Genomic DNA, 21,357 nt, shown 5'->3' with positions numbered 1-21,357 from the left:
AGATTCTTTGTAAGCCATGTGGAAAGCTCCGGACTGTGCTTACTCCCCAAGCCCTCAAAATGTATAAATAGCTCGGTAAGCCTTCGAGTCAATATCACATCGGTTGCCTTACAGTTCGAGATTGGATCATGTCAGGCATAGTGCTATACGGCCTGAACATCAGTCCCCCAGTCAGAGCTTGCCAGTTGACGCTGCGAGCCTTGGAACTGGAGTATGAGTTCAAGGAAGTGAATCCCCTGGCCGGAGAGCATCTGACCGAGGAGTTCCTGAAGAAGAATCCCCAGCACACCATACCGCTTCTCGACGACGGAGGAGACCTGATCTGGGACTCACATGCCATTGCGTGCTATCTGGTGGACAAGTATGCCCAGTCGGACGAGCTGTATCCCAAGGATCTGGTGAAGCGCTCCCAGGTGAATCAGCGCCTATACTTCGATGCCAGTGTCCTGTTCATGGCCCTGCGGAACATCTGTGTTCCGTACTTTCACAATAACGTCACGGAAATACCCCGGGAGAAGGCCGACAATATACGCGATGGTTATGGTCACCTGGAGACCTTCTTGGGCGAGAATCCGTATGTCAACGGTGATACCCTGACTGTGGCTGATTTCTGCTGTGCGGCCACAGTCTCCACGCTGCCAGCCTTTGTGGAACTCGATGCTGAGAAGTATCCCAAGGTCACTGCCTGGCTGAAGCGCCTCCAGGAGCTGCCCTACTACGAGGAGGCCAACGGGGTGGGGGCCACCGAGTACGTGGAACTGCTGAAGGGCCAGTTGACCCTTCTGTAAGCAGTCCTCTTTCCCACAATTACCCAGTGTTGAGGACATGCATTTTTAATCGCAGCTAATTAAATGAAAGTAGTTGACAAATCCTTCTCATTGTCCACACTGGAAGAGATGCATTGAAAAAAATTACTATGACGGGAAAAATAGAAACAATAAATGTAAAACCCGAGTTAAAAAAAAAAATTAACTGAATAAAACAGAATGTAAAATGTATATTTATCTTGAAACCTTTTTTATATAAAATCAGTCTGGAAATTAAATCTTAAAGAAAATAGAATATTCTTTAAGCTTTTAAAAAATCCATTAAGAAATTAAAATATTATTTATATTTTTCTTGTAATTATAATTACTTCAAATTATTGCCAAACCGCAGTGTAAATAATTAATTTGCAAATCATTTTTACTGCTTGCGTGGCTTTAAGGGAGCACGTATGTACATACTAGCAATTGGTAGGTATGGGTGGGTGGATTCAATTAAAAAACCATCACCAAGCTGACGGTTCCCATGCCCCCTGGCTGGTATAAATCCCTTGAACAGACGTCCAAGTCACTCACTTGAGAAACCGCTGAAGAATGGGTAAGATCTCGCTGTATGGCCTGGATGCCAGTCCGCCCACCAGGGCTTGCTTGCTCACCCTGAAGGCCCTGGAGCTGCCCTACGAGTACCTGTTCGTCAATCTGTTCGAGAAGGAAAACTACGGCGAGGAGTACTCGATGAAAAATCCGCAGCACACGGTGCCACTGTTGCAGGACGACGATGCCTACATCTGGGATTCGCATGCCATTATGGCCTATCTGGTAGAGAAGTATGCGTCCAGCGACGATCTGTATCCCAAGGATCTGCTCCAGCGAGCCAAAGTTGATCAGTTGATGCATTTCGAGTCGGGTGTGGTTTTCGAAGCCGCTCTAAGGAGACTTACGCGTCCGGTGCTCTTCAACGGCGAAGCCACATTACCCCAAAAGCAGGTTGATCACGTTACTCAGGTCTACGACTTTGTGGAGGCTTTCCTGGAGCATGATTACCTGGCCGGTGACCAACTGACCATAGCCGACTTCAGCCTGGTCTCAACCATCACCTCGATTGGAGTTTTTCTGGAGCTGGATCTGGCCAAGTATCCGAAGATAGCCGCCTGGTTGGAACGACTCAAGGAGCTGCCCTACTACGAGGAGGCCAACGGCAAGGGAGCCGCCCAATTTGTGGAGCTCTTGAGATCTAAGAACTTTACAGTTGTTCCGTGAAATATAACTAAATGAAAAAAGTTATCATTATTATTTTTATTTATTGGATACCTCGAAATCCACAAAACATTAACGAATTTATAAAGAAAACTTTAAAGTAGAGCCATTATTTCCCAAATGTCACAATATTTCTAGCTGAGTTTTTAATAAATTGGCAAAAGCACTCCCTTATATTGAACATTTTTTGCCTGCTTTTGAGCCAGAAGTAAGTATCTGCATAATATGAATAGATAAGGAATAATCTGCTTCATTTCTAGCTGTCAGACCTGTTCAGCTTCTTCTAAACGATAAAACTAACGTAGTAGTCTTGTCGAAGTGTACGTCGGTAGCCTCAAAATTATGCAAAGTTACGTTCCAAAGTTTATTTTTTGTTTTTGAAATAAAATAAACCAATGTACAATTACTTAACGATACATAAACCTGAAAATATTATGATAGCTTATGGGTCCTGCGATGTCTGGACAATGAAGAGTGATCATAGAACGAAGCGTCGCATTGATCACACTTTTTATCACGAATGTTCAAATGTCCCTTGATGTGGTTGTTTAGTTCGAACTTTTTGCGGAAACTCTTGTTGCACAACTCGCAGTGGAAGGGCCTCAGGTTCAAATGGTAGCCGTTGATGTGATGGTCAAGGAGTAATTTTAGCCGGAAATGCTTGCCACAAATGCTGCAAGTGTGCGGCTTCTCGCCCGTATGGATGAGCGTGTGAACTCTCAGGTCGTTTTCGACGGCAAAGGCCTTGTCGCAGAACTTGCACTTGAGCTTTCGTTCAAAGTGTGAGCGCAGCTTGTGGCGCTCCATGTCCACCTGTCGGTCAAAGCGCCGCGGACAGAGGGAGCACAGGTAGGGCAACTCGCCCACGGCGTGAGCCTTGAACATGTGCACCAGCAGGTTGTAATCGCCGTGAAAGCGCTTATCGCAATGCTCACAGAAGAGAACCGTACTCTCCGAGCCCTTGGAGGGAAGGAAGTTGCACATTTGGAGGTACTCCACCTCCTGACGAGTGCACTTCTGGATCAGTTCCTTAGACTTTAGTCGACGCATGGCATCGTAAACCCAGCGCCGCAGCCTATTGACGGCAATATATATCTCTGTTTCATTTACCTTTGCCACTGGTAGAAATTCTAGAGCCATCTGCCTGTAGGCCTCTGCCCTCGTTTCCACGAAACCGAATTCTGGACTCGAGGGGTTGTACAGCTGCGGATAGTTGGCATAAGTCTCTATAAATGCGGTAGTCATCACGTTTTCCCTCTTGAAGTTGAGCTGAAACACGTGAAAACCATTGAAAGGGTAGCTTGAAAGGAAAAGACAGATATTACCTTAATCACATTTAAATCGTTGTTCTCTACTTCCTCCTTTGGTAGAACTTTTGGTGAGACGGCAAGGTACTCGCTTTTGGCCATGTAGCGGGCTGCCAGTCCAACCAACTTCCCATTCTCCTTCGCCTGACAAGCCATCGTGTACTGTATGTGGAGATCCTGGATGGTTTTCTTTAGCTGGTCTACGGTGAAGAGCACATTGGCCCGGCTGTTCATGTATTTCATGATAGTTTCGTAGGCCTTAGAACGCACAGTTGCGTTGTTGTAATGCTCATCTGATGGATTCCACAGGCAAGGATGATCCTTGTACGCTTGTATTAGGTGCAATACCCGTGGATTGCTTCGAATAAAGGATACCTTGAACTACAAAACAAATTCGATTACGATCTTCAGTAAAAACGCGTTGGCTTACCTTAAAAACCTGACCGGGTCTTTTTCGTATCGGCGGTCGACCTGGCCTTTTGGGGATATCTACCAGCTCGTTGCCGGACAATGATGAATCACTAGCATAAATAATCATTTCATCTTGATGTTGAACATTTTTAGTAGAGAGGGTGGAGGCAGTATCGTTAACTGCCTCTGGTGTATCGGGTTTGACTTTATCCTGGGAATCGTTTGAAGCATCTGGCCAATTGAAGTTATCACTCATATTTTCAAACTCCTGTAGATCATATGTATATAGAAATGTTTCCATCCCTGTGACCTAGGTCTTACCGGTTTCTGGTCATCTGTTACCATCCACTGGTCCTCGCCCACCTCCTCAACGGTCTCGATTACATCGAACAGCTCGTCCGGTTCATAGACGATGGCCTGATCCTCGGAATCAGAGGGAAAGCAGAAGTCTTGCGAGACACTGAAAGCGTCTTTGCCGTCGCCATCGCCGTTGGCGTCGACGGTGCCATTGCAGTCATCCTCCTCCTCGCAGAAATGGGCCGTCTGCACATGAATGATAAACGCCTCCCAGTCCTTCAGCTCGCTCTCTATTGTACAGTATAGGCATTTCAGTCGGAACTGCTTGTAGCTGGAGTTGGTCAATACGCTGCCGCACACCTCCATGCTGTACGGCCACAAATAAATTAATTTTTCTTTGCAAAAACAATGTGTGCTGGATTCTTGTTATTATTCCTAATTCTGAAATTGTACAGCACTGGAGTTTGGCACGACCTTTTACGTTATGCAACACTGAGCGCGATGTGTTAGTTAACGGACAACAACGACGAAAGTTATCGATTTCAAAAGTCTGTTTTAAAGCCATATTTGTTTTTATTTTTATGTTTTGTTAAATAATTATATAAAACTATTCTTATCTAACGTTTTTTAGTTCTCAGCATCATCAGCTTCTGCGTCCTTCTGCTGTTTTTTGCGTACAATATTGTGGGTCCGCTTCATATGCGAGTTTAGGCCCACAAATTGGGAGAATCTAGAGTCGCACAGTTTGCAGACGAACTTCTTCACCTCGGAATGGATTTGGCGGTGCCGGATGAGGGAGTGGCAGCTGGTGAATCCCTTGCCACACACTGTGCATATCTTGTCGCGAATGTTCAGGTGGCCTTTCATGTGGTCAGACCAATCGACCTTCTTCACGAAATCCTTTGGACACATGGTGCACTTGAAGGCCCGAATCTTGGTGTGAATGGCCGTGACGTGGAGCTTCATCTGTGACCCAAGCCGAAAGGCCTTGCCGCAGTGCTCGCACACGTAGGGCTTGTGTCCTGTGTGGGTCCGAATATGGAGTTGTAAGTCCGAGACCACGGCAAAAGATCGCTCGCAGTGGTTGCACTTGTGCGTCTTCCCAATGTGAAACCGCTGCATGTGATTCGAAAGCTCAACGCGGGCCATAAAACTTCGGTCACAGAGGGTGCACTTAAACGGCAGCTCACCGATGTTGTGAGCCTTGAAGATGTGCGCCTGCAGCACATGATCAGAAGACATGACCAGTTTGCAAATCTCGCAGACCAGCCGCTGCTTAAACATCTTGGGCGGCAGGAACCGACACATCTTCATATAGAACTTTTCCGCCCCGTTTCCGGCGTTAATGGCATATTTCATGGTCTTGTAATACCACTGCCGAAGGCTCTGTATGGCGCGGAATATGTCATCGCTGTTGACGACTTCATGGGGTACTGAGGTCTTTGCAGCCAGACTCTCGTAGGCTTGCTTGCGAGAGCTCATGCTGCAGAACTCCTTGTGCGAGGGATCGTAGAGCTGCGGAAAGTTTGAGTACATCTTTATTAGGTCCGTGGTTAGTTTGTTCTTTTTTGAAAAATCCAGCTGGAAGTCGGAAAAAGCAAATCATTAATCAATTAAGTCAAACGCCCAAATGCCTTGCCTGAATCTTTCCGCCTTTGCCAGCTTCTTCGTGATCCCGACCGCGTTCTTCCTGCATCCGACTATCTTTTAGAAAGCTGCAGAGAGTGTACACATTGTAGGCCAAAGATTGGGGCTTTTGTTTTCCCGACAACACCCTCTTTTGAACGGTGTTGTACTGTGTGTGTAACTTCTTAATGGCCATTTTCAAAGTGCCTTCGCTTAGAACTACTGACACAGATGCATCCATTGAAGTAAGCATCTGCTTTAACGCCTTGGTGCTGGCTCCAGGCTCTTTAAAGTCTTTGTGTTTAGAATCCCAAAGGCACGGATGTGTCTTGTAAACCTCTATGAACTTAATCGTTCGAGGATCCCGGCGAAAGAAGGTGGGCCGAAACTGCAGGGATAAAAATATCTTTAAGCTTAGCCGTTTGGAATATGGATCTTTGAATACCTTATAAGTGGGGGTAGGATTTATATCCGCATTCTCTCCAGGAGGATCAGAGACTTCCGCCTCCTGGTCCGAGCCACCGGAGACTTCCGACTCCTCCTCCGACTCGTCAGGCGACGAGTCGAGTGCTTCTATTTTCATCTCCATATTTGGGTGCTCCTTAATTTCCTCTTCATTAAACAGAAACTCTTGTGCCTCGTCAGGCAAGGAGTCTCGCGCTTCTATATTGATCTCTATATTTGATTCCACCTTGAACTCCTCTTGATCCATCAGAATCTCTTCCACGGTAAATGTTTCTGGTGTCTCCTCATCCTGGATTTCAATGACAAAGTTCTCAGGTGTCTTCTCAATTTGATCCTTAATAACTTTTTGCTCTAGCGGAACAAGGAAGCTGTGCATGTTCCGAAAGTGTAGCACGAACTCCTGCCACTGGGCCAGCTCCACGTCGGTGGGACAGTGGGAGCAACGCATCAGAAACTTTTCGTAGTCGCCACTCACGCAAATAACTCCACACGTTTTCATTTTAAGTCACGATTGCAAGCCGAGAATTTGCAGGTTGTTGTTTATATCTCGGCCAATTGCAGAGCCATGCGCGTAGTCAGAAAGAATTATGAAAGGGGTCTAGGTTCTTGTGCCCGAAAAAATGTGTAAATAAATTAACAATTCTTGATAAGTATTGTTAAATTAATAAAACAAAATATTATAAATTATTATATATATTTTTTATTTAATAATATAAATCCCAAACAATGAATACATGGGGTTCGAGTAAAAGAAAACCCGTTTCAACCTACGTCCATGGCGCACAATCGATAAGTTATCGGAGCAAAAACAGCTGATAGGCGGCGGCAAAACAATCTGCGGTCACACTGGTTGTTGCTGGTGGAGCAGAAGCGCTCAAAGAAATGAAAACAAAAATATGGAGCAGCACAAGAGTCGCCTGGGGTATACCCTCGGCATGCTTAGCCTGTTCCTCCTCGGAGCCGTGCTCTTTCTGATCGGCTTCTTTCCGGCATCCTACTCGGCGGCGGAGAAGGACAGCACAGTACCCGAGGGCCGGCCCACCACATTGCACGGCGTAAAGTGAGTTTTATTGATGTATTGCGTGAGATAAGGGTCTGATAAGGCATGTCACCCTTCTGTAGATTGGAGCCACCACCACCTGCCTACGATTCCTTTATTCTGTTCCTGGTCGACGCACTGCGAAACGACTTTCCGGATGCAACGTCCATGCCGGTGGCACATTCCAGGGCCTGTGAAAGGCTCACCCTTCATGTGGACATACCGACGGTGACGATGCCACGCCTAAAGAGTATCACCACCGGAACTCTGTCCAACTTCATCGATATAGCCCTCAACGTGGGGCACACCGAGCAAGTGGAAGACTCGGTACTGCATCGATTAAAGCAGCGGAATCGAGTAGTGTCCTTCGCCGGTGACCACACCTGGGTGAATCTTTTTCCCAGCGAGTTTACGCGACGTGCGGAGAACAACGATTCGTTTTTTGTCAACGATTTCTACGAAGGCGATAGAAATGTGACTAAAGTACTGGAATCCGAACTGGACAAGAGTGACTGGTCGCTGCTGATTCTGCACTATCTGGGACTGGACCACATTGGTCATGTCGAGGGAAATGCCAGCCCAAGGATTGCCCTCAAGCTGAAGGAAATGGATGAGGCGGTGCAGAAGATACTGGAGCATAAGGTGGGTTAAGTCACTTGAATATCTATATCTACAATATTGATGCGTAACTTATCTTCTTTTATTGTAGAGCCTTCCCAACTATCTGCTGATGCTAACTGGTGATCATGGCATGGCCGATGGCGGAGGACATGGCGGCAATACGCCGGCCGAAACTCTGGTACCGCTATATCTCTACTCAAAGAACTGCAGCAAGGCCATGTAAGTGTTTTGAGGTTCTAGTATAATAATCTAATCAATCCTTTTGTGACCTTCAGATCCAGCACAAAAACCTACAATCAAATCGACCTGGCTCCCACTCTCTCCGTACTACTGTCCGTGGAGATACCCACGCCGTCTATCGGCAGCCTGATACCAGAAATGCTGCAATCGCTGTCCCTGGAACACCAATTGTACGCCTACTTCTACAATGCCCATCACCTGCTCAACAAGGCCCGGGTGAAGTTCGGCCACGACAGGGTGCAATGGAGTGGTAAGCATACGAGGATTTCCGTCAGTGTGTCTTTATTTAATTTATGGATTCTGTAGATTACTACACCTGGTATCAGAACGCCACATTGGTCCACAAAAAGCTGCTCTTTCATATGAGAGATGGAGACGGAAGTGGAGCTAGCCAGGTGCTGTACCATAATGCCAAACTGAATTACATGCGGGTTGCACGAGTGATTTCCGGTCTGCTCTCCGAGTCACTGGTGAAGTTTGACTACGGATTTATAGCCCTGGGTCTCACATTGACTACGGCGGTAAGAGTCCTCGACTAACTGCATTTAAAGTCATGCTAATAGAATAGTTCCTCTGCTCAACTAGGCATCCCTGCACATGGTGATCAGCGTCCTGTACCTGGATTTGACCGAACAGCTCCACCTGGACAGTTTGAACGTGGGTCAGCTGGTTGTTTCCGTGATTGCGGCTGTTCTCGTCAATATGACTAGTCATGCGTTGGACATTATTCGGACGAGCTCCTGGCTGCAAAGCTTCATGCTATTGATTCCCCTGGCCATCTCCGTTTATCTGACAATCGATGTGGCGCAGGCGCTGCTCAAGATTGCCTTGCCACCGATATATACGCGTCGCCTTAAGTTGTCCATTCCACTACCGCTACCTCTGCTTGCCTGTTTTGCTATTCGCACATTGACACTAGGCTCCTCCTCGTTCATTGAGTTCGAATACAAGACGTGGTACTACCTGGGCAACACCCTTATCCTGCTGACAGCCTTCAGGACCCTGCGTCGACGGATCACCAAGACCAATGTGGAGTTAGACGGACGTCATCTGTACACGATTGCCTCGACGTGTCTGTGGCAGATGAGGAAGGTGTTTGTGATGCTGATGATGCTCACCCTTATGCGCTACATCCACCGGCTGCAGGCCATCCGGAGCACCATCATGATATTCTCACTGTTGCTGTTGTGGGCTCGCCTGCATCGCCACAGCGCAAGCTGGATGCAGTCGGTGGCCAGTGGAGCGGCTTTGTGTATGGTCTACTGCTTTCGTGGGCTCAATGGCCAGGTGCACTTCATCGAACTGGCACCGTATCTGGCCTCCAAATTGATGGTGCCCACGTTGGTGATCTTCTGGTGCTGCCTGGCGCTGGTTCTAGGGCTGGGCTATCGGGAAGCCTTGCCTCAAACCCATCCGACCTTGGGCACGAGAAGCGTGTTGCTTCAACTGCTTCAGACTAACCTGTCCAGCTCCCTGCTGTTGGCTGCTCTTCTGCAAAAGGTGCAGAACATACTACTGCTTCCCGTCCTTCTTGTGGCCTTGCAGCAAACCTACAAGCTGTGCGATGTCTTTGGGACCAGCGCCCGCAAGTTTTCGGTGCGCTTGGTGCACGTGTACAAGATTATCATGACGATATTCTTGGCCAGAATGTTTTACTTCTATCAGGGCAACTCGAACAGCCTGTCCACCATTGACCTGACACCCGGTTACATAGGGCAGACCAGTTACAACCCCGTCATCGTGGGCCTCTTCGTCACCCTAAACACGTATGGAGCGGAGATACACGCATTCCTCTATTTGATTGTCCACACTTTACGCTCGGATCTGCGTAGCGTGGGAATCATGCAGCTACAGCCACCCTATTCCATCGCCGCTGACTCGCTAATAGCTCCGCTCTACGCTGCACTCATCATGCTGCCGGCGGCCTTCTACCTCTGCCTGATGGTTGGCTTTCGCTACCACCTCTTCATCTATTCCGTCTTTTCGCCAAAGGCTTTGTACGACTGTTACACTGTACTGGTATTCTATTTGGTGTTTTTAGTAACGAGTTTGTACTTTAAATTGTTTAAAAATGACGCTTAAAATAGGAATTAATTTAAGAACGCTTAAGGCTAATACAATATATAGAAATTGATCGATTGAGCTACAGAGTCGTGGTGAATTCAATTTGAGTGTTAAATAATCCTAGACAAAGAATACTTGAAAATGAATTAACTACCAACTTAAAAATAATATTTTTTAAAACGTACATAATGAAACCAAACTTAAAACCATATTCAGAGTTGTCCAAAGAAAAATTTCAGTTCACCTCACCCACTCGGAGGGCGTAGTGTATGTCGTCAGCGCTGACGTTAAGCAGGATCTTCTGAAAGAGATCGTTGCGTGAGTGCTCACTAATGATGAGCCGCTCGGCGCCCAGCTTGGCACACAGTCGAAGAGCACGTCCTGGTGCTGGTAGGGTTACGCCCATGAACGCAGCTATTGTCTCGACCTGCGTATAGACGCCCATAAAGGTGGTCTCTTCGACGCCGGTGCGTGTGACTTCCGCTGCAACAGCCTGCAGAAATATCTGCTCCAGTCGCGAGCAATTTTTGATGGCCTGCACCTTGGCACTGGCTATCATCTCGGCCAGAGCCTGCTGAACATGCAGCATTGTCACACACTTGACCGACGCCGTATCGGCAATTTCCGTGGCGCGGCGACAAATGTCGAGGGCTCGACGAGCATCACCAGAGACGGCGGCCACCTTGCGAGCCACCAGCTGAACAGCCTCGCCCTTGAACGCCTCCGAGCCTCCCAAGCGAGCGGTAACGATCTCCTGCAACTGCTTGTGTGTATACGGCTGGAAAGTGAGACGGGTGAGTCCCAGTCGAGAGGTGACCTTGCCTGCGTCATAAAGAGCATGTGAGGTCTTAGTAAAATTGTTTCAAATATAACTCAGTTTTAAGCTTACCCATGAGCAGGCGCTCAGGCAGATCCATGGTGTTGGCAATGGTGACGACCACCAGCTTGGCCGCAGACTTGGTTGGCCAGTCGAGCAAGTTGTATACAACGTCCTGACGCCGGTTGCACAGAATGTCCAGCTCATCGACCAGCAACACTGTGGTAACTCTTCGTGGCGCCGGCGTGGTAAAGCGCTTCTCAAGCAACGAGTGCGCGTGCTCCCAGGAAACGGTCTTGCCTGTTAGCTGCTTGTAAATCTGAACGTAGGCCTGCCGCGGCTCTGTCAAACGCATACCGTTGATCTCCAGGAACTCGAAGGCGGGTAGCTCATTTTGCTTGGATAAACGCTGTAGGGTGCGGATTACACCGGTTACTGTGGCCGTTTTGCCGGTGCCCGGCACTCCAGACACGTACATACAGCCACCACACTGGTCCTGGATCTTTCCCTCTAGGAAGGCGTAAATGTTCTCGAACTCCCGCTCCCGGCAGGGCAGGCTCTTTGGCACCACGGACACGTGCAGTTGCTCGCGTGCCAACTGCAGTTGCGATTTGCTGGAATCCTTTACCGGACGATCTGTACGCTGTTGCATGCTGGGACTCAGCTCTCCGGCCCTTATTTTTTTCATCTTCTGCGAGGGCGTCATTGGAGCAGCTGCGGTAGCTGTATTTGTAGTAGTCCCTTTGCTGGGAGTCGTCGCTGGTTTGGTGGTGGTGCTCATGCGGCGCGTTCGCGTTGGTGTCTTTTGTACAGACTTCTTTGGCGTGTAATCCTCATCCTCATCCTCGATGCTCTTTCTTGAGCGTCCCCTTTTCGGGGTGGATATAATGTCATCGTCCTTGAACACACGTTGCTCCACAATGTTGGAGAGATGAATGCTGCGTCTGGGAGTGCCATCAGCAAGTCGACTGGTAGCTGACTTTAGGATACTCTTACGACGCGTTGAAGGCGTCAAATCAGTGCCCGGCAGCAGCTCCTTGGACTTCTTGGTGGGTGTATGGTAAATATCGCCAGTGGTTACGCCCAAGCGCTTGCGTGAGCTTGGAGTTTCTTTGGTTTCGTCCACGATTTCCAGCGGGTCGTGGTCTATGGAGGCGAGACGTACTGAACGCCGTCGTTCCGAAATGCGCAGTTTAATCTTCATGTCGTTCGAGGGCGTCTTCGGATCTGGCGTTTGCTGGACAATGGAGTAATTTAGGCAGTCGGAATCTGCTGTGCTGTCCGCTCCTCGATCCAGGCTGAGATTGAGGTTGCGGCGTGCAGCGGAGGCACGAGATTTGGGCGTCTCGACCTTGGCATTCTTCTCTGTGAGCGGCGATGCCGGTAGATAGTTGGCATTGATCTCCTCCTGGGCAGAACTCTTTTTTTTCTCCGACAGCCGAACCACACTGCGTCCGCCAACGATCTTGATGGGCGACACCTTGTTCTCGCAGTTGAAGTAACTGACATCGACGAACTCCAGCGAACTGGCCGCCGCCATTGAGGCCCGTCGTCGCTTCTGCATTGTGGCTTCTTCCTTCGCGATAGCATCCTTGCGGGCCGATGATGAACGTTTGGATTCATGCAGAGCAGCCAACGATTTTCGCTCTGAACGGGAGAGCGGCTTTGCATCCGGATCCTCCAGGTGAATTTCCAACGGAATCAGTCGATAGCGCCGCTTCACCTTGACGAACTTGTACCGGCTGACGAACATGGGGCAGGCCGTGGTCTTAAGCTTATGCGACTTGCTTTGGAGGATCTCTCCCGCCGAGTTGTGTGAGGTGCCTTCCAGGACGATGCACTTGCGGTAGATGGCGCCTAGAGCGACGTCGTTGTCGTATGGTCGATGTTCCTCGATCACTTCCAAACCAAAGTCAATGGACACGCTGTCGTCGTCGAAGTGGACGTGCGGTATGGCGTTTGGACGGGAGTACCACTGAACGATGGCGCGGCAGGGCTCACGATCGGTCACCTCGCGCAGTTCATACATGTGTAGGATGCGGGCCACGTCGCAACCATTAACAGTGTCCGGTTCGGCTGCGTCCGCATTGGAAACCAGTATGTAGTCGCCCACCGTCAAAGTCAGCGGGCCGTAGATGCACTTCTGGTAGAAGTAGACGTTCTTGTGCTCAAGATTCTTCACCGATTCGAGCGGGTCGTGGCAGCCGATCCACTTCACCTGCTGGCCCACACTGAGGGCGTTCTCTTTATTAACCATCGCGAAGCAAATTTACTTATCTGTTCAAATAGCAAGTCGCCAACGTCAGCATGTATATATTATTGAGGTTTCTGCTCCAGATCGATGGCTTCTTCTTCTTCTTTGATCAGCTTGCCGCGCTGTTTACAGTTTTTGGCGCGGTTCCTAGGCTAGCGAAGGGATTTTGTGCGATGTATCGATAGGCGCATATATCGTTGTTTTTCTAGTTCTAGTTCATTTGATTCAATATTTGCGGGCCTTGCCATCTGGTTGTTTAGAGCATGAGTGACCGTTATATTTTAAATTTGAATAGTTCGTAAAATAGTTTTACATCTCCAAAAAACTACGTAAAACTGTTTTGATTTAACTTAACATAATTTTATCATTTAAGAGATAAGAAAATAAAAACTGTAAAAACAGTTTTTCTATCCATAATATCTTGTGAAGTTCTGGCAGAAATTAACTATTTAAATTCAAATACCGAAAGCATATGTTGCTTCCTTTAATATCCTAAAGCAGCCCCCATATTCATTGATAGTTTATGGTTTTTATTTATGAATAAGAGTAGAATATAATGTTGGGTACGTATGTACGCAATGAGTACAAACATTAAGCAATTGAATCAAACATTTTGCATCGCATGCATAACAATTTTGTATATAATATGTATAACATTTATTTTGTAATCCGCATCTGCTTGAGAGGGCTTTTACTTTTACGTGATCAAAAATCATTGAATAAGCATAAATACGATGCCCGAATCTCTCGTTTCCGGCTTACATTCTGATGGGTGGGTTTGATGTGATGTCGATCGATCTGTGCAGACTGTGTGTTAGGCAATCGCAAAGTAGAATCCGGGTTGTGGGCTTGCTTACAAATTAAAATAAATCACAATCTATATGTACATAATACTAAAAATGCTTAAAATGCTAAATCAATGAAACGAGGAGGTGGTCGTCTGCAGTCCAAAATTAAGGTTACAAAACAATGGCCGGCTACAAATTAAGCACAATTAAATCCGCTTCGTGAGTGTCGCAGGTTGCAGTGTTTTGTCGGGGGTGTGTCCTCTGAATACAACTAACAGATATCCATATTGAATGAGTTAATGTTTTGATGGGGGTCCAATTACTCCCTTACTCCTAGCTGCCTCTACTCAATGTCGTGGAAGCGGAGAATGGCGCGTCCGGGTATCTCGGAGTTGCACAGCTTTGTGATGACCTCGGCGGCCTGCTCGCAGGGGAACACAGAGTGCGGTGGCGGCTCAATCTTCTTATTGGCCACCAACTCCACCAGTTCCGCCAACTGTTCGGCGGTGCCGTTCGAGATCGGTATAATCTCCTGCTGGTACTCGTTGGACAGCCGCGAGAACTTGGGCAGCAGCTTCTCGGCCACCTCGTCGCTGATCAGCACCACACCGCCCTTGGACAGGCAGTGCATCGAGCGGTGCAGGCTTCTGGAGGTTGTGCCGAAATCAATAACCACATCCACGGCTCCGCCGCACACGTCCTTGGTGCGCTCGATGAGCTGGGGCTCATACAGGCATTCGTTCCACTGGACCACGCTGACACTGCAAATGGAAACAAGGTTGACCGGTTAGAAAATTTAAGGAAATATATCAATAATAGGATAAGGAATTTTAAATTCCAAATAAGGATACTGACGATGGCCATAGGCCAATGCCTAGAAGTCTCTGTTTATGTTTTATCTTTGGTGTGTTTCTGTTTTTAACTAAAAGCTTGCCTTTTTTGTATTTTAAATTTTTATATATAATATTTTTAAGGCTTTGTCATAAAATACACTCTTGCAAAGTTGAGGTTTGTAATCTTAACATAGTCTAATCTCTCTTGTTTTACGACCAAAGCTACTGTGCAGATTACTGACTGGCTTGTTGTTCATTTATTGACTTTAGACTATTTTCAGGCAATCGCTGGCTGATTGGTTGTACTCACTTCTTGATCTCCGTGGCCAGGCGGAAACCCTCGTCCCTGAGACTGGCCACTGTGATGTCCACGTTGTCGGCACCAGTCGAGGCAAAGTGATAGGAAGCAATGCGCACCGCCCAGAGCGCTAGTCCGCCGGTGCCCACAATCAGGATCTTGCACTTTCGCTTCGGCTCTGTGGCAGCCCGCTGGCTGAGGATCTGTGTGACCACCGCTTGGGCCTTGAAGACGGCATTCATGGCCAGCAGGGCGCCTGTAGGCAGCATTGCGGCCACCTCCATGGGCAGACTGTCGGGAATCGGCACGACGTGCTTCAAATCTGGCACCACCAGAAGCTCGGCATAGCCGGCTGGGGTCTCGTCGAACGGATATACGATGACGCGCTGTCCAATGCGCAGGCCACGGTTGTTGGCCTCCGTGATCTCTGAACCCAGGGACTCGATCACGCCGGCCACTTCGAAGCCGGGGAAGAAGGATCCCTCTCGGATGCCCTGGTGAGCGGGCGAGGACATTGAGTTGACCGACGGGCAGTAGTCGCTCAGCTCCGACGACACCGACGACATGCTGGTTATGGAGTTGGACCGGTCACGGCGGCGATAGCAGGCACCGGCGCACACGATCCTGATGCGGGCGCCCAGGGCCGGTGTGTCCTCGATGGGCACAAAGAAGTTGAAGACGCAGTTCTTGGCACCCGGGCCGGGCGACTCAATTGACACTTGGCGGCACAGCTTGTTCATGTTGTGTGGATTATGGTGATCGGGATCCGTCGGCGGCAGAGCGGAATTCAGGGATAGTGAGTTCAACGACAACGAGGTATCTGTTGTTCCGCTGCAATAGAAATACGTAATATATATATTAGAAATGTTATATATTTTTAACCAAAAATAAGTCTATAGATATACGGGATAAATGGTCAATCAACTTTGCTTTGTCAGAGGAATGAAGGATATATAAACGAACTTTATATGTATATATTCCAGTAATATACTGGGAACCCATAAGATTCTAAGCAAATCGTGTTGTAGGTTTTATTTTGTATCCGAGATGGTATATTTCATATATTATATGACTTGTATTTTTGTCTGAAGGCCTAAACTAATGTATTTGGAAATTATGATTTAAAAGACCTCTTCAATTTCCTCAAATATCAATTTACGAATCACCATTGAATTAATTGATACATTATTTCCGAGCTTTTATTGCGTACTTTTCAATATTTTCAATGCCAAAACATGATATGCCTGTTCTATTTGGTATTCTCCGCCTGGTTTCCCTATAAACAACAACGAGAACAAACACTCCTAACGATTATCTTTGATTTCAATGCCAGCAACAATTCAGCTTTTCTATGTAAATATAATATTATTCTAGCAACTTTTAGTGTGACGTAATTAAGTGCTATGTGTATGGTGGAGTGCTCCCATTTGATACTCTTACACAGTAGTATCTGAAAGGTCAAGTGGGCGGGTGCTTGGATTATTACAATTCGATACAGCAATCTATAGCGAATCCATCCATTTCCCATCTCAATGAGCTGACAAAAGCTTCAATTAATAGATAAGCTCTAGTATCGGACATTAGATTTGGTTGATAAATAAATACGACCAAAGCTGGCAATTTATGGGTCATAAAGGAAGTAGATAAACTGATATTGGTCTGGGCTGATGTCTAGCGATTTAATTAGAGCATATTGCAAACTGATAAGGATTGGTGACGAAACTTTTAGATCGAAGTACACACATCACATTCACTTTCCTTCTTCAAATAGAATTGGATACATTGAGTCATGAACCTTAGAGGATTTATTTTACGCTTCTGATCAAAGTTTAGCAATGATATGAATTTATAATGTGTTTTATTATTATAAATCGAAACACTTAAAATATCTCATTAAATATCTTTGCAGTTTAAGGTCAATATTCAAATTTATTTATTTAATTTCATTTAAACCTTTAGTTCACAGTATATTCACTTATTGCAGCCGGCAATGTGTTAATTAGAAAACGTTATTGCCGCAATGGAAAAATCACGTTAAGGGAAAAATTCAATCTATTAGATAGTTTACCTTCTGGAACTGAGCAATGTGTGCTGTTGACTGCATATATCGACCGGCATTGTGCTGTCTTTCGTTACTCTTTTTTACACCTTTTCTTTTTTATTTATTTTCTTTTTTACTATTTAACACTTTTACTAGATTTTTCTTTTAGCTGCACTTTTTCTTGGTTTCTGTTTCAGTTTTCACGTCTTGACCAGCGCACTTCCAAAGAACATCTGAAGCGAGTTCCCCCGATGCGCCAGCTAAAAAGCAAAAAAAGCCGGTGACGAAATGGAACGAGTTCTTGCTATCTCTCTCTCTCTCTCTCTCTCTTCCTCTCTCTTACATACACAGCACGCAGGGAATGCGTGAAACGTTTGAAATAAGTGTATCTACATATATGTGTTTTCGCTTGGAAGGAATTGCATGGCCGAATTTGCATCTATAGGATTGCATTTTTATATTTTGAGATTTCAGAACATTTCATATATATATGTATGTATGTATACCTATATTTAATATTCTTTTTCGTTCATCAAAAATAAATGCAGAAATGCAGAAATAGATATGTACATATTGTTAATACGTTGTTTGGAAATTAAAATTTTAAAACTTTAACAATGATCAATTATGTATATAATGAACCAAATGTAATAATACAGGCTATATACATTTTTAAAGGGGGATTGAATTGGTCAAGGACGTAAATACAGTTTCTTAGGAACTTTAAATGTTAATATTCTAACAATTCCAAACAATTTATGGCAACTTATCCACTCATATTGATGTAATTGAACTTGGATTACATTTTAAAAACTACACTATGAAAATATTTTATATATATTATATTTTATTTTATTATATAAAGGTGTTAAGGTAGCTCTTGAAACAAAAATCGAAATACTTTTTAATGAAACAAACCTTGTAACTACAATAAGTACCCTTTATTTTTTTTTGCCTGTGCATGAGAACGAGATTGTTGTTTATCTTTTGTTTACACATTCGAATTTCGAATTAACACACAGAGGACGCAGTTGTCGAGAGAAAAACAAACGAAAGCTACTAGCCATTCGATCAAAACAATTTTATAAAAAACAACAAATGCATTAGGCCAACGCGTGCGACAGATTTATGGCCAAAACAAAGTTCGAGAGCTGGCCAAAAGCCCTCTCCAAGAACGGAAACCCCCTCATATTTCGTTGCCAAGCGGCCATCAAATCGGTTATAGAACTTTTGATGACAATTCTGTTTTTCTAGCGATGCTATGGGATTTGTGGGTGAGATTCGGAGGATGCCCCCTGAGTCACGTCGGATTCTCCACGGGTGGCAACAGATTATAACCGTCCCACTGATAATACCTAATAGAAGCTATTGAATATTAACTTTAATCGTAGTGGAAACTAAAGAGCTATCTTTTATCTACAAAATGTTATTGAAATGCACCAAACGTTCTTGTATGGAAAGAAAAATAAACAAACAATTTATGGATAACCTATTTGTTTGCTAATAGATACAAAAACAGTGAAAACTACTTAAAAAGAACTTTGTACAGATTTAAACAATATTTTAAATTTATCAAGCTATACAGCTTAAGTTCCTTATTAATGTATGTATGTAGAATTAGCTAAAATAAGAACATAATTTTAAAGCTAACATTCCTTTCCTTTTGATAGTTGAAGTTTTCAAAGCTTTACTGTTTATTTCCAGAGCCTGCAGTGCATGTAAATGTGAGCGTGGTTGTATCTGTGTGTTTGTGTATCTATGTAACTGTTTGCGAATGCTTGTTGTTTTTGTTTGTGAAGCGAGGAACGGTGGATGTTTGGTTGGCAATGGCAGGGGAAAAGTGGGAGGAGGTGAGAGAGCAAGCACAACAAAACCAAAGTCAGGTACACGTGCTCGGTGCGTGATAATCATGCAGTGGCCGAGTGATTGAGCGACAGAGAGGGACTGATGTGAGTGAAAGAGAGGGTCTGATGGCGGCCAGCTGACTGAAGGCAACGCTCTCTCGGCCTCGTTCTGTCCACCCTCGCTCTTTCAGCTTCTCGCTCTCTCTCTCTCTCTCTCTGTCTCCCAACTGGAGGAATAAATGCATAAAAGCAAAGATAGAAATGAACATCTCCTTTGTGCGTACGGCTTTGTTGTTGTTCTTTGTTTTACCGCTCACAACAACGCATAAATAAACAACCGCTATAAATACGCGCTTGAATTTACATTTACGCAGTTACATTTTACAGATTCATAATCGCATCCTGCCAAAAATTTCTCTTTTTTTGGGGCTTAACGACAGAAGTTATGAGCTAAGTTAACGGTGTCTTAAACACAGGAAAAATAGCATACTTAATCCCTTAATCCAATCTTCCTCGGTTTTTAATTTTGCATTAAATATATATATATATTTTTTCTATAAACCTTATTCCATTAGGAATATTTTAATAAAATATTTAGATACCAATCGTAGGCACAATTGTTTTCTGTATTCTCGACAGTATCTCGATATTCACTCTGTATAGTATTAAGTTACTTTTCATTATAGGGACAAGCTTAGTGGGGCGAACATCTGTGTGAAGGAAAAAAAAGCGAAAGTGCCATAAAGATACGATAAGCGAAACTCGCGAAAGCCATAATTAAAAACAATATTTGTCTCCAATTAAATGCTGGACCCCAATTAAAAGACGGTTTCGCATATGGCCGATCTCCTCATCACGATCAAAAGATCAGCAATCGAGCAAATATTTACTGAATTATTTATTTATTTGTTATTCTGTGGCGCTGCGCTGGAATTGAAAACATATTCGTTTGGTCAATTCCAGTCAATTGTATTTAATGATGGAATCAATCAAGTCTAATGACGGATTGGCAATGCAAATATCTGTATGAGGCTGTCGCGCCAAAAAAATGTGGCCCACTGTCGACATCGGCCCATTATGCAGCAATAAGGCATTAAATTTTATTGTAATCGGTGGCGACTAACCGGAGTGAACTCTACTGTTGGATCGGAAGGGGGGAATCGGAATCGGAATCGGGCTATATTTAGTCCCTTTGTGCAAATGCGATTAATTCCTCGATCGAGATCTGAGCCGAGCCGACTTTGTATTTGTTTTTCATCGCCTCTGATTTTCTTGTTCTTTCCCGTGATACTAATTTACAATCCTTGATTACGTTATAATGGGGTGCAAAATATATATATACCGTATCTGAAGCGAAAATATAGCCATAAATTAGTGCTCGCCACACCCAGATTTTAGTTAGAAGCTGTCAAGAGTCATCAATCATATTTGGTCTACCCCAAACCTTGAAGGAACCTCTGGATTTCAAAGCATCCAATGGATACAGAAAACTCTAGTAACAGGTATTCCCTGGTCGGTGTTCGGGCCAAATAACTTGGCCTAAACAAATCTCCGGGTGCTGATAACAGTGTGCTACACGGGAGCGTATGTTTTGATACTTATGAAGACACAAAAACAAGCCCATTGATTTACGGGCCACTCAACTGAGTTTTGGATGGCCCCCATAAGAGGTGTTTACACTCGGCGGACTCTAGAGCAGCCATGGGTCCACGACATGATTGGGAACGTAAGCCGCACATGGAGCTTTCAAAGGATAGTCAAACATTTGCGGTGTGTATCTCAGCAGACGCCCCATTTAAATCCGATGGATCGAATTACGCATCAGAAAGGTGGACACAATGGACGCCGGAAAAGCTGTCTATACCCCCATAAGGAAGTTGGCTCCGAAGAAAATGGCAACTGTGCACGTACGCCAAGGGGGGAGTTGCGTAATACAATGGATTTACTTGCGACTTACTTACCTTTGTAAAAAAGTTAAAAGCGTAGCGTATCAAAAACACTCCCGCAGTTGCCTATCAAAATATTTTTACTTGTTACTGTTAACTTTAATAGTTAGTTAATTCAAACGCATCAGCAGCGTTGCGATTTTGTTTTAATTTTTTGCGATGCCTTTTGACTGTTTTTATTTTTCTGGAGGAGCACCGCAGCCGTACGGCGTACAGCAGGATACGTTTGACTTTGAAGTCTCCTTTGCCGAATCTGAAATAAAGGCACGGTCCAAGTGTAAATACGAGTTCTGAGTGTGCGCAAGAAAGAAGGAAAGAACGCGTGCTTCTTTGAAAATGCGGAACTGGTTCATTTGACTTGATATTTGCGCAGTTTTTAAAAGAATAGAATTTGTTTTAATCTCCTATCTACCGGTAACCTACTGACTGTAAATTTAAAAAAGGA

General features: G+C 45.3%; 7 protein-coding genes across 8 annotated transcripts; 3 read left to right on the top strand and 4 right to left on the bottom strand.

Moving 5' to 3' along the window:
- Positions 1–128: 128 nt before the first annotated feature.
- On the top strand, positions 129–2,195 carry GstE2 (Glutathione S transferase E2). The gene has a single exon (XM_020962516.2). It carries the CDS (start codon positions 129–131, stop codon positions 786–788), a length of 660 nt encoding a protein of 219 aa, XP_020818175.2. The 3' UTR covers positions 789–2,195.
- On the bottom strand, positions 1,339–4,522 carry LOC110191544 (madf and zinc finger protein 1). Its single transcript, XM_020962416.2, has 4 exons — positions 4,061–4,522; positions 3,759–4,007; positions 3,347–3,709; positions 1,339–3,290 (listed from the first exon to the last, which is right to left on the bottom strand). Exons 1-4 carry the CDS (start codon positions 4,400–4,402, stop codon positions 2,454–2,456), a joined length of 1,791 nt encoding a protein of 596 aa, XP_020818075.2. The 5' UTR covers positions 4,403–4,522; the 3' UTR covers positions 1,339–2,453.
- GstE4 (Glutathione S transferase E4) lies at positions 1,359–2,195 on the top strand. The gene has a single exon (XM_020962417.2). The coding sequence runs from the start codon at positions 1,359–1,361 to the stop codon at positions 2,022–2,024; it is 666 nt and encodes a 221-aa protein (XP_020818076.2). The 3' UTR covers positions 2,025–2,195.
- Positions 4,523–4,589: 67 nt separating the features above from the next.
- LOC110191617 (uncharacterized) lies at positions 4,590–6,918 on the bottom strand. Its single transcript, XM_020962507.2, has 3 exons — positions 6,108–6,918; positions 5,676–6,050; positions 4,590–5,617 (listed from the first exon to the last, which is right to left on the bottom strand). Exons 1-3 carry the CDS (start codon positions 6,624–6,626, stop codon positions 4,664–4,666), a joined length of 1,848 nt encoding a protein of 615 aa, XP_020818166.2. The 5' UTR covers positions 6,627–6,918; the 3' UTR covers positions 4,590–4,663.
- Positions 6,880–10,175, top strand: PIG-G (phosphatidylinositol glycan anchor biosynthesis class G). The gene is made up of 6 exons (XM_020962502.2): positions 6,880–7,187; positions 7,250–7,808; positions 7,876–8,006; positions 8,063–8,277; positions 8,334–8,548; positions 8,613–10,175. Exons 1-6 carry the CDS (start codon positions 7,024–7,026, stop codon positions 10,107–10,109), a joined length of 2,781 nt encoding a protein of 926 aa, XP_020818161.2. The 5' UTR covers positions 6,880–7,023; the 3' UTR covers positions 10,110–10,175.
- On the bottom strand, positions 10,034–13,417 carry Orc1 (origin recognition complex subunit 1). The gene is made up of 2 exons (XM_020962503.2): positions 10,981–13,417; positions 10,034–10,913 (listed from the first exon to the last, which is right to left on the bottom strand). Exons 1-2 carry the CDS (start codon positions 13,163–13,165, stop codon positions 10,327–10,329), a joined length of 2,772 nt encoding a protein of 923 aa, XP_020818162.2. The 5' UTR covers positions 13,166–13,417; the 3' UTR covers positions 10,034–10,326.
- Positions 13,418–13,671: 254 nt separating this feature from the next.
- On the bottom strand, positions 13,672–21,341 carry Drat (Death resistor Adh domain containing target). Of its 2 annotated transcripts, none has more exons than XM_020962449.2 (3): positions 20,928–21,341; positions 15,094–15,912; positions 13,672–14,711 (listed from the first exon to the last, which is right to left on the bottom strand). In XM_020962449.2, the coding sequence occupies exons 2-3, from the start codon at positions 15,819–15,821 to the stop codon at positions 14,294–14,296; spliced, it is 1,146 nt and encodes a 381-aa protein (XP_020818108.1). In that variant the 5' UTR covers positions 15,822–15,912; positions 20,928–21,341; the 3' UTR covers positions 13,672–14,293. The 2 variants fall into 2 exon arrangements, with proteins under 2 accessions (XP_020818108.1, XP_020818107.1); XM_020962448.2 differs by lacking the exon at positions 20,928–21,341 and adding an exon at positions 17,150–17,350.
- Positions 21,342–21,357: the final 16 nt, after the last annotated feature.

Source organism: Drosophila serrata, unplaced genomic scaffold (assembly GCF_035046125.1).
Source record: "Drosophila serrata isolate PLE 108 unplaced genomic scaffold, ASM3504612v1 contig_184, whole genome shotgun sequence".
Lineage (NCBI taxonomy): Eukaryota > Metazoa > Arthropoda > Insecta > Diptera > Drosophilidae > Drosophila > Drosophila serrata.
Note: the sequence above shows the minus strand (reverse complement) of the source record. Positions and strands in the feature narration are given on the sequence as shown.

Bases quoted from the DNA above. Each gene is read 5' to 3' on its own strand.
- PIG-G (XM_020962502.2), top strand. From the start codon at position 7,024: ATGGAGCAGCACAAGAGTCGCCTGGGGTATACCCTCGGCATGCTTAGC. The intron at 8,278-8,333 runs GTAAGCATACGA...TGGATTCTGTAG, and splicing joins CGACAGGGTGCAATGGAGTG to ATTACTACACCTGGTATCAG. The intron at 8,549-8,612 runs GTAAGAGTCCTC...CTGCTCAACTAG, and splicing joins GTCTCACATTGACTACGGCG to GCATCCCTGCACATGGTGAT.
- Drat (XM_020962448.2), bottom strand. From the start codon at position 17,199: ATGCCGGTCGATATATGCAGTCAACAGCACACATTGCTCAGTTCCAGA. The intron at 15,913-17,149 runs GTAAACTATCTA...TTTCTATTGCAG, and splicing joins ACATTGCTCAGTTCCAGAAG to CGGAACAACAGATACCTCGT. The intron at 14,712-15,093 runs GTGAGTACAACC...TTCCATTTGCAG, and splicing joins CTGGCCACGGAGATCAAGAA to TGTCAGCGTGGTCCAGTGGA.
- GstE4 (XM_020962417.2), top strand. From the start codon at position 1,359: ATGGGTAAGATCTCGCTGTATGGCCTGGATGCCAGTCCGCCCACCAGG.
- Orc1 (XM_020962503.2), bottom strand. From the start codon at position 13,165: ATGGTTAATAAAGAGAACGCCCTCAGTGTGGGCCAGCAGGTGAAGTGG. The intron at 10,914-10,980 runs GTAAGCTTAAAA...TTTATGACGCAG, and splicing joins GCCTGAGCGCCTGCTCATGG to GCAAGGTCACCTCTCGACTG.
- LOC110191617 (XM_020962507.2), bottom strand. From the start codon at position 6,626: ATGAAAACGTGTGGAGTTATTTGCGTGAGTGGCGACTACGAAAAGTTT. The intron at 6,051-6,107 runs GTATTCAAAGAT...TTATCCCTGCAG, and splicing joins ATCCTACCCCCACTTATAAG to TTTCGGCCCACCTTCTTTCG. The intron at 5,618-5,675 runs GCAAGGCATTTG...TCCGACTTCCAG, and splicing joins GCAAAGGCGGAAAGATTCAG to CTGGATTTTTCAAAAAAGAA.
- LOC110191544 (XM_020962416.2), bottom strand. From the start codon at position 4,402: ATGGAGGTGTGCGGCAGCGTATTGACCAACTCCAGCTACAAGCAGTTC. The intron at 3,710-3,758 runs GTAAGCCAACGC...TTTGTTTTGTAG, and splicing joins GACCCGGTCAGGTTTTTAAG to TTCAAGGTATCCTTTATTCG. The intron at 3,291-3,346 runs GTAATATCTGTC...CACGTGTTTCAG, and splicing joins ACGATTTAAATGTGATTAAG to CTCAACTTCAAGAGGGAAAA.
- GstE2 (XM_020962516.2), top strand. From the start codon at position 129: ATGTCAGGCATAGTGCTATACGGCCTGAACATCAGTCCCCCAGTCAGA.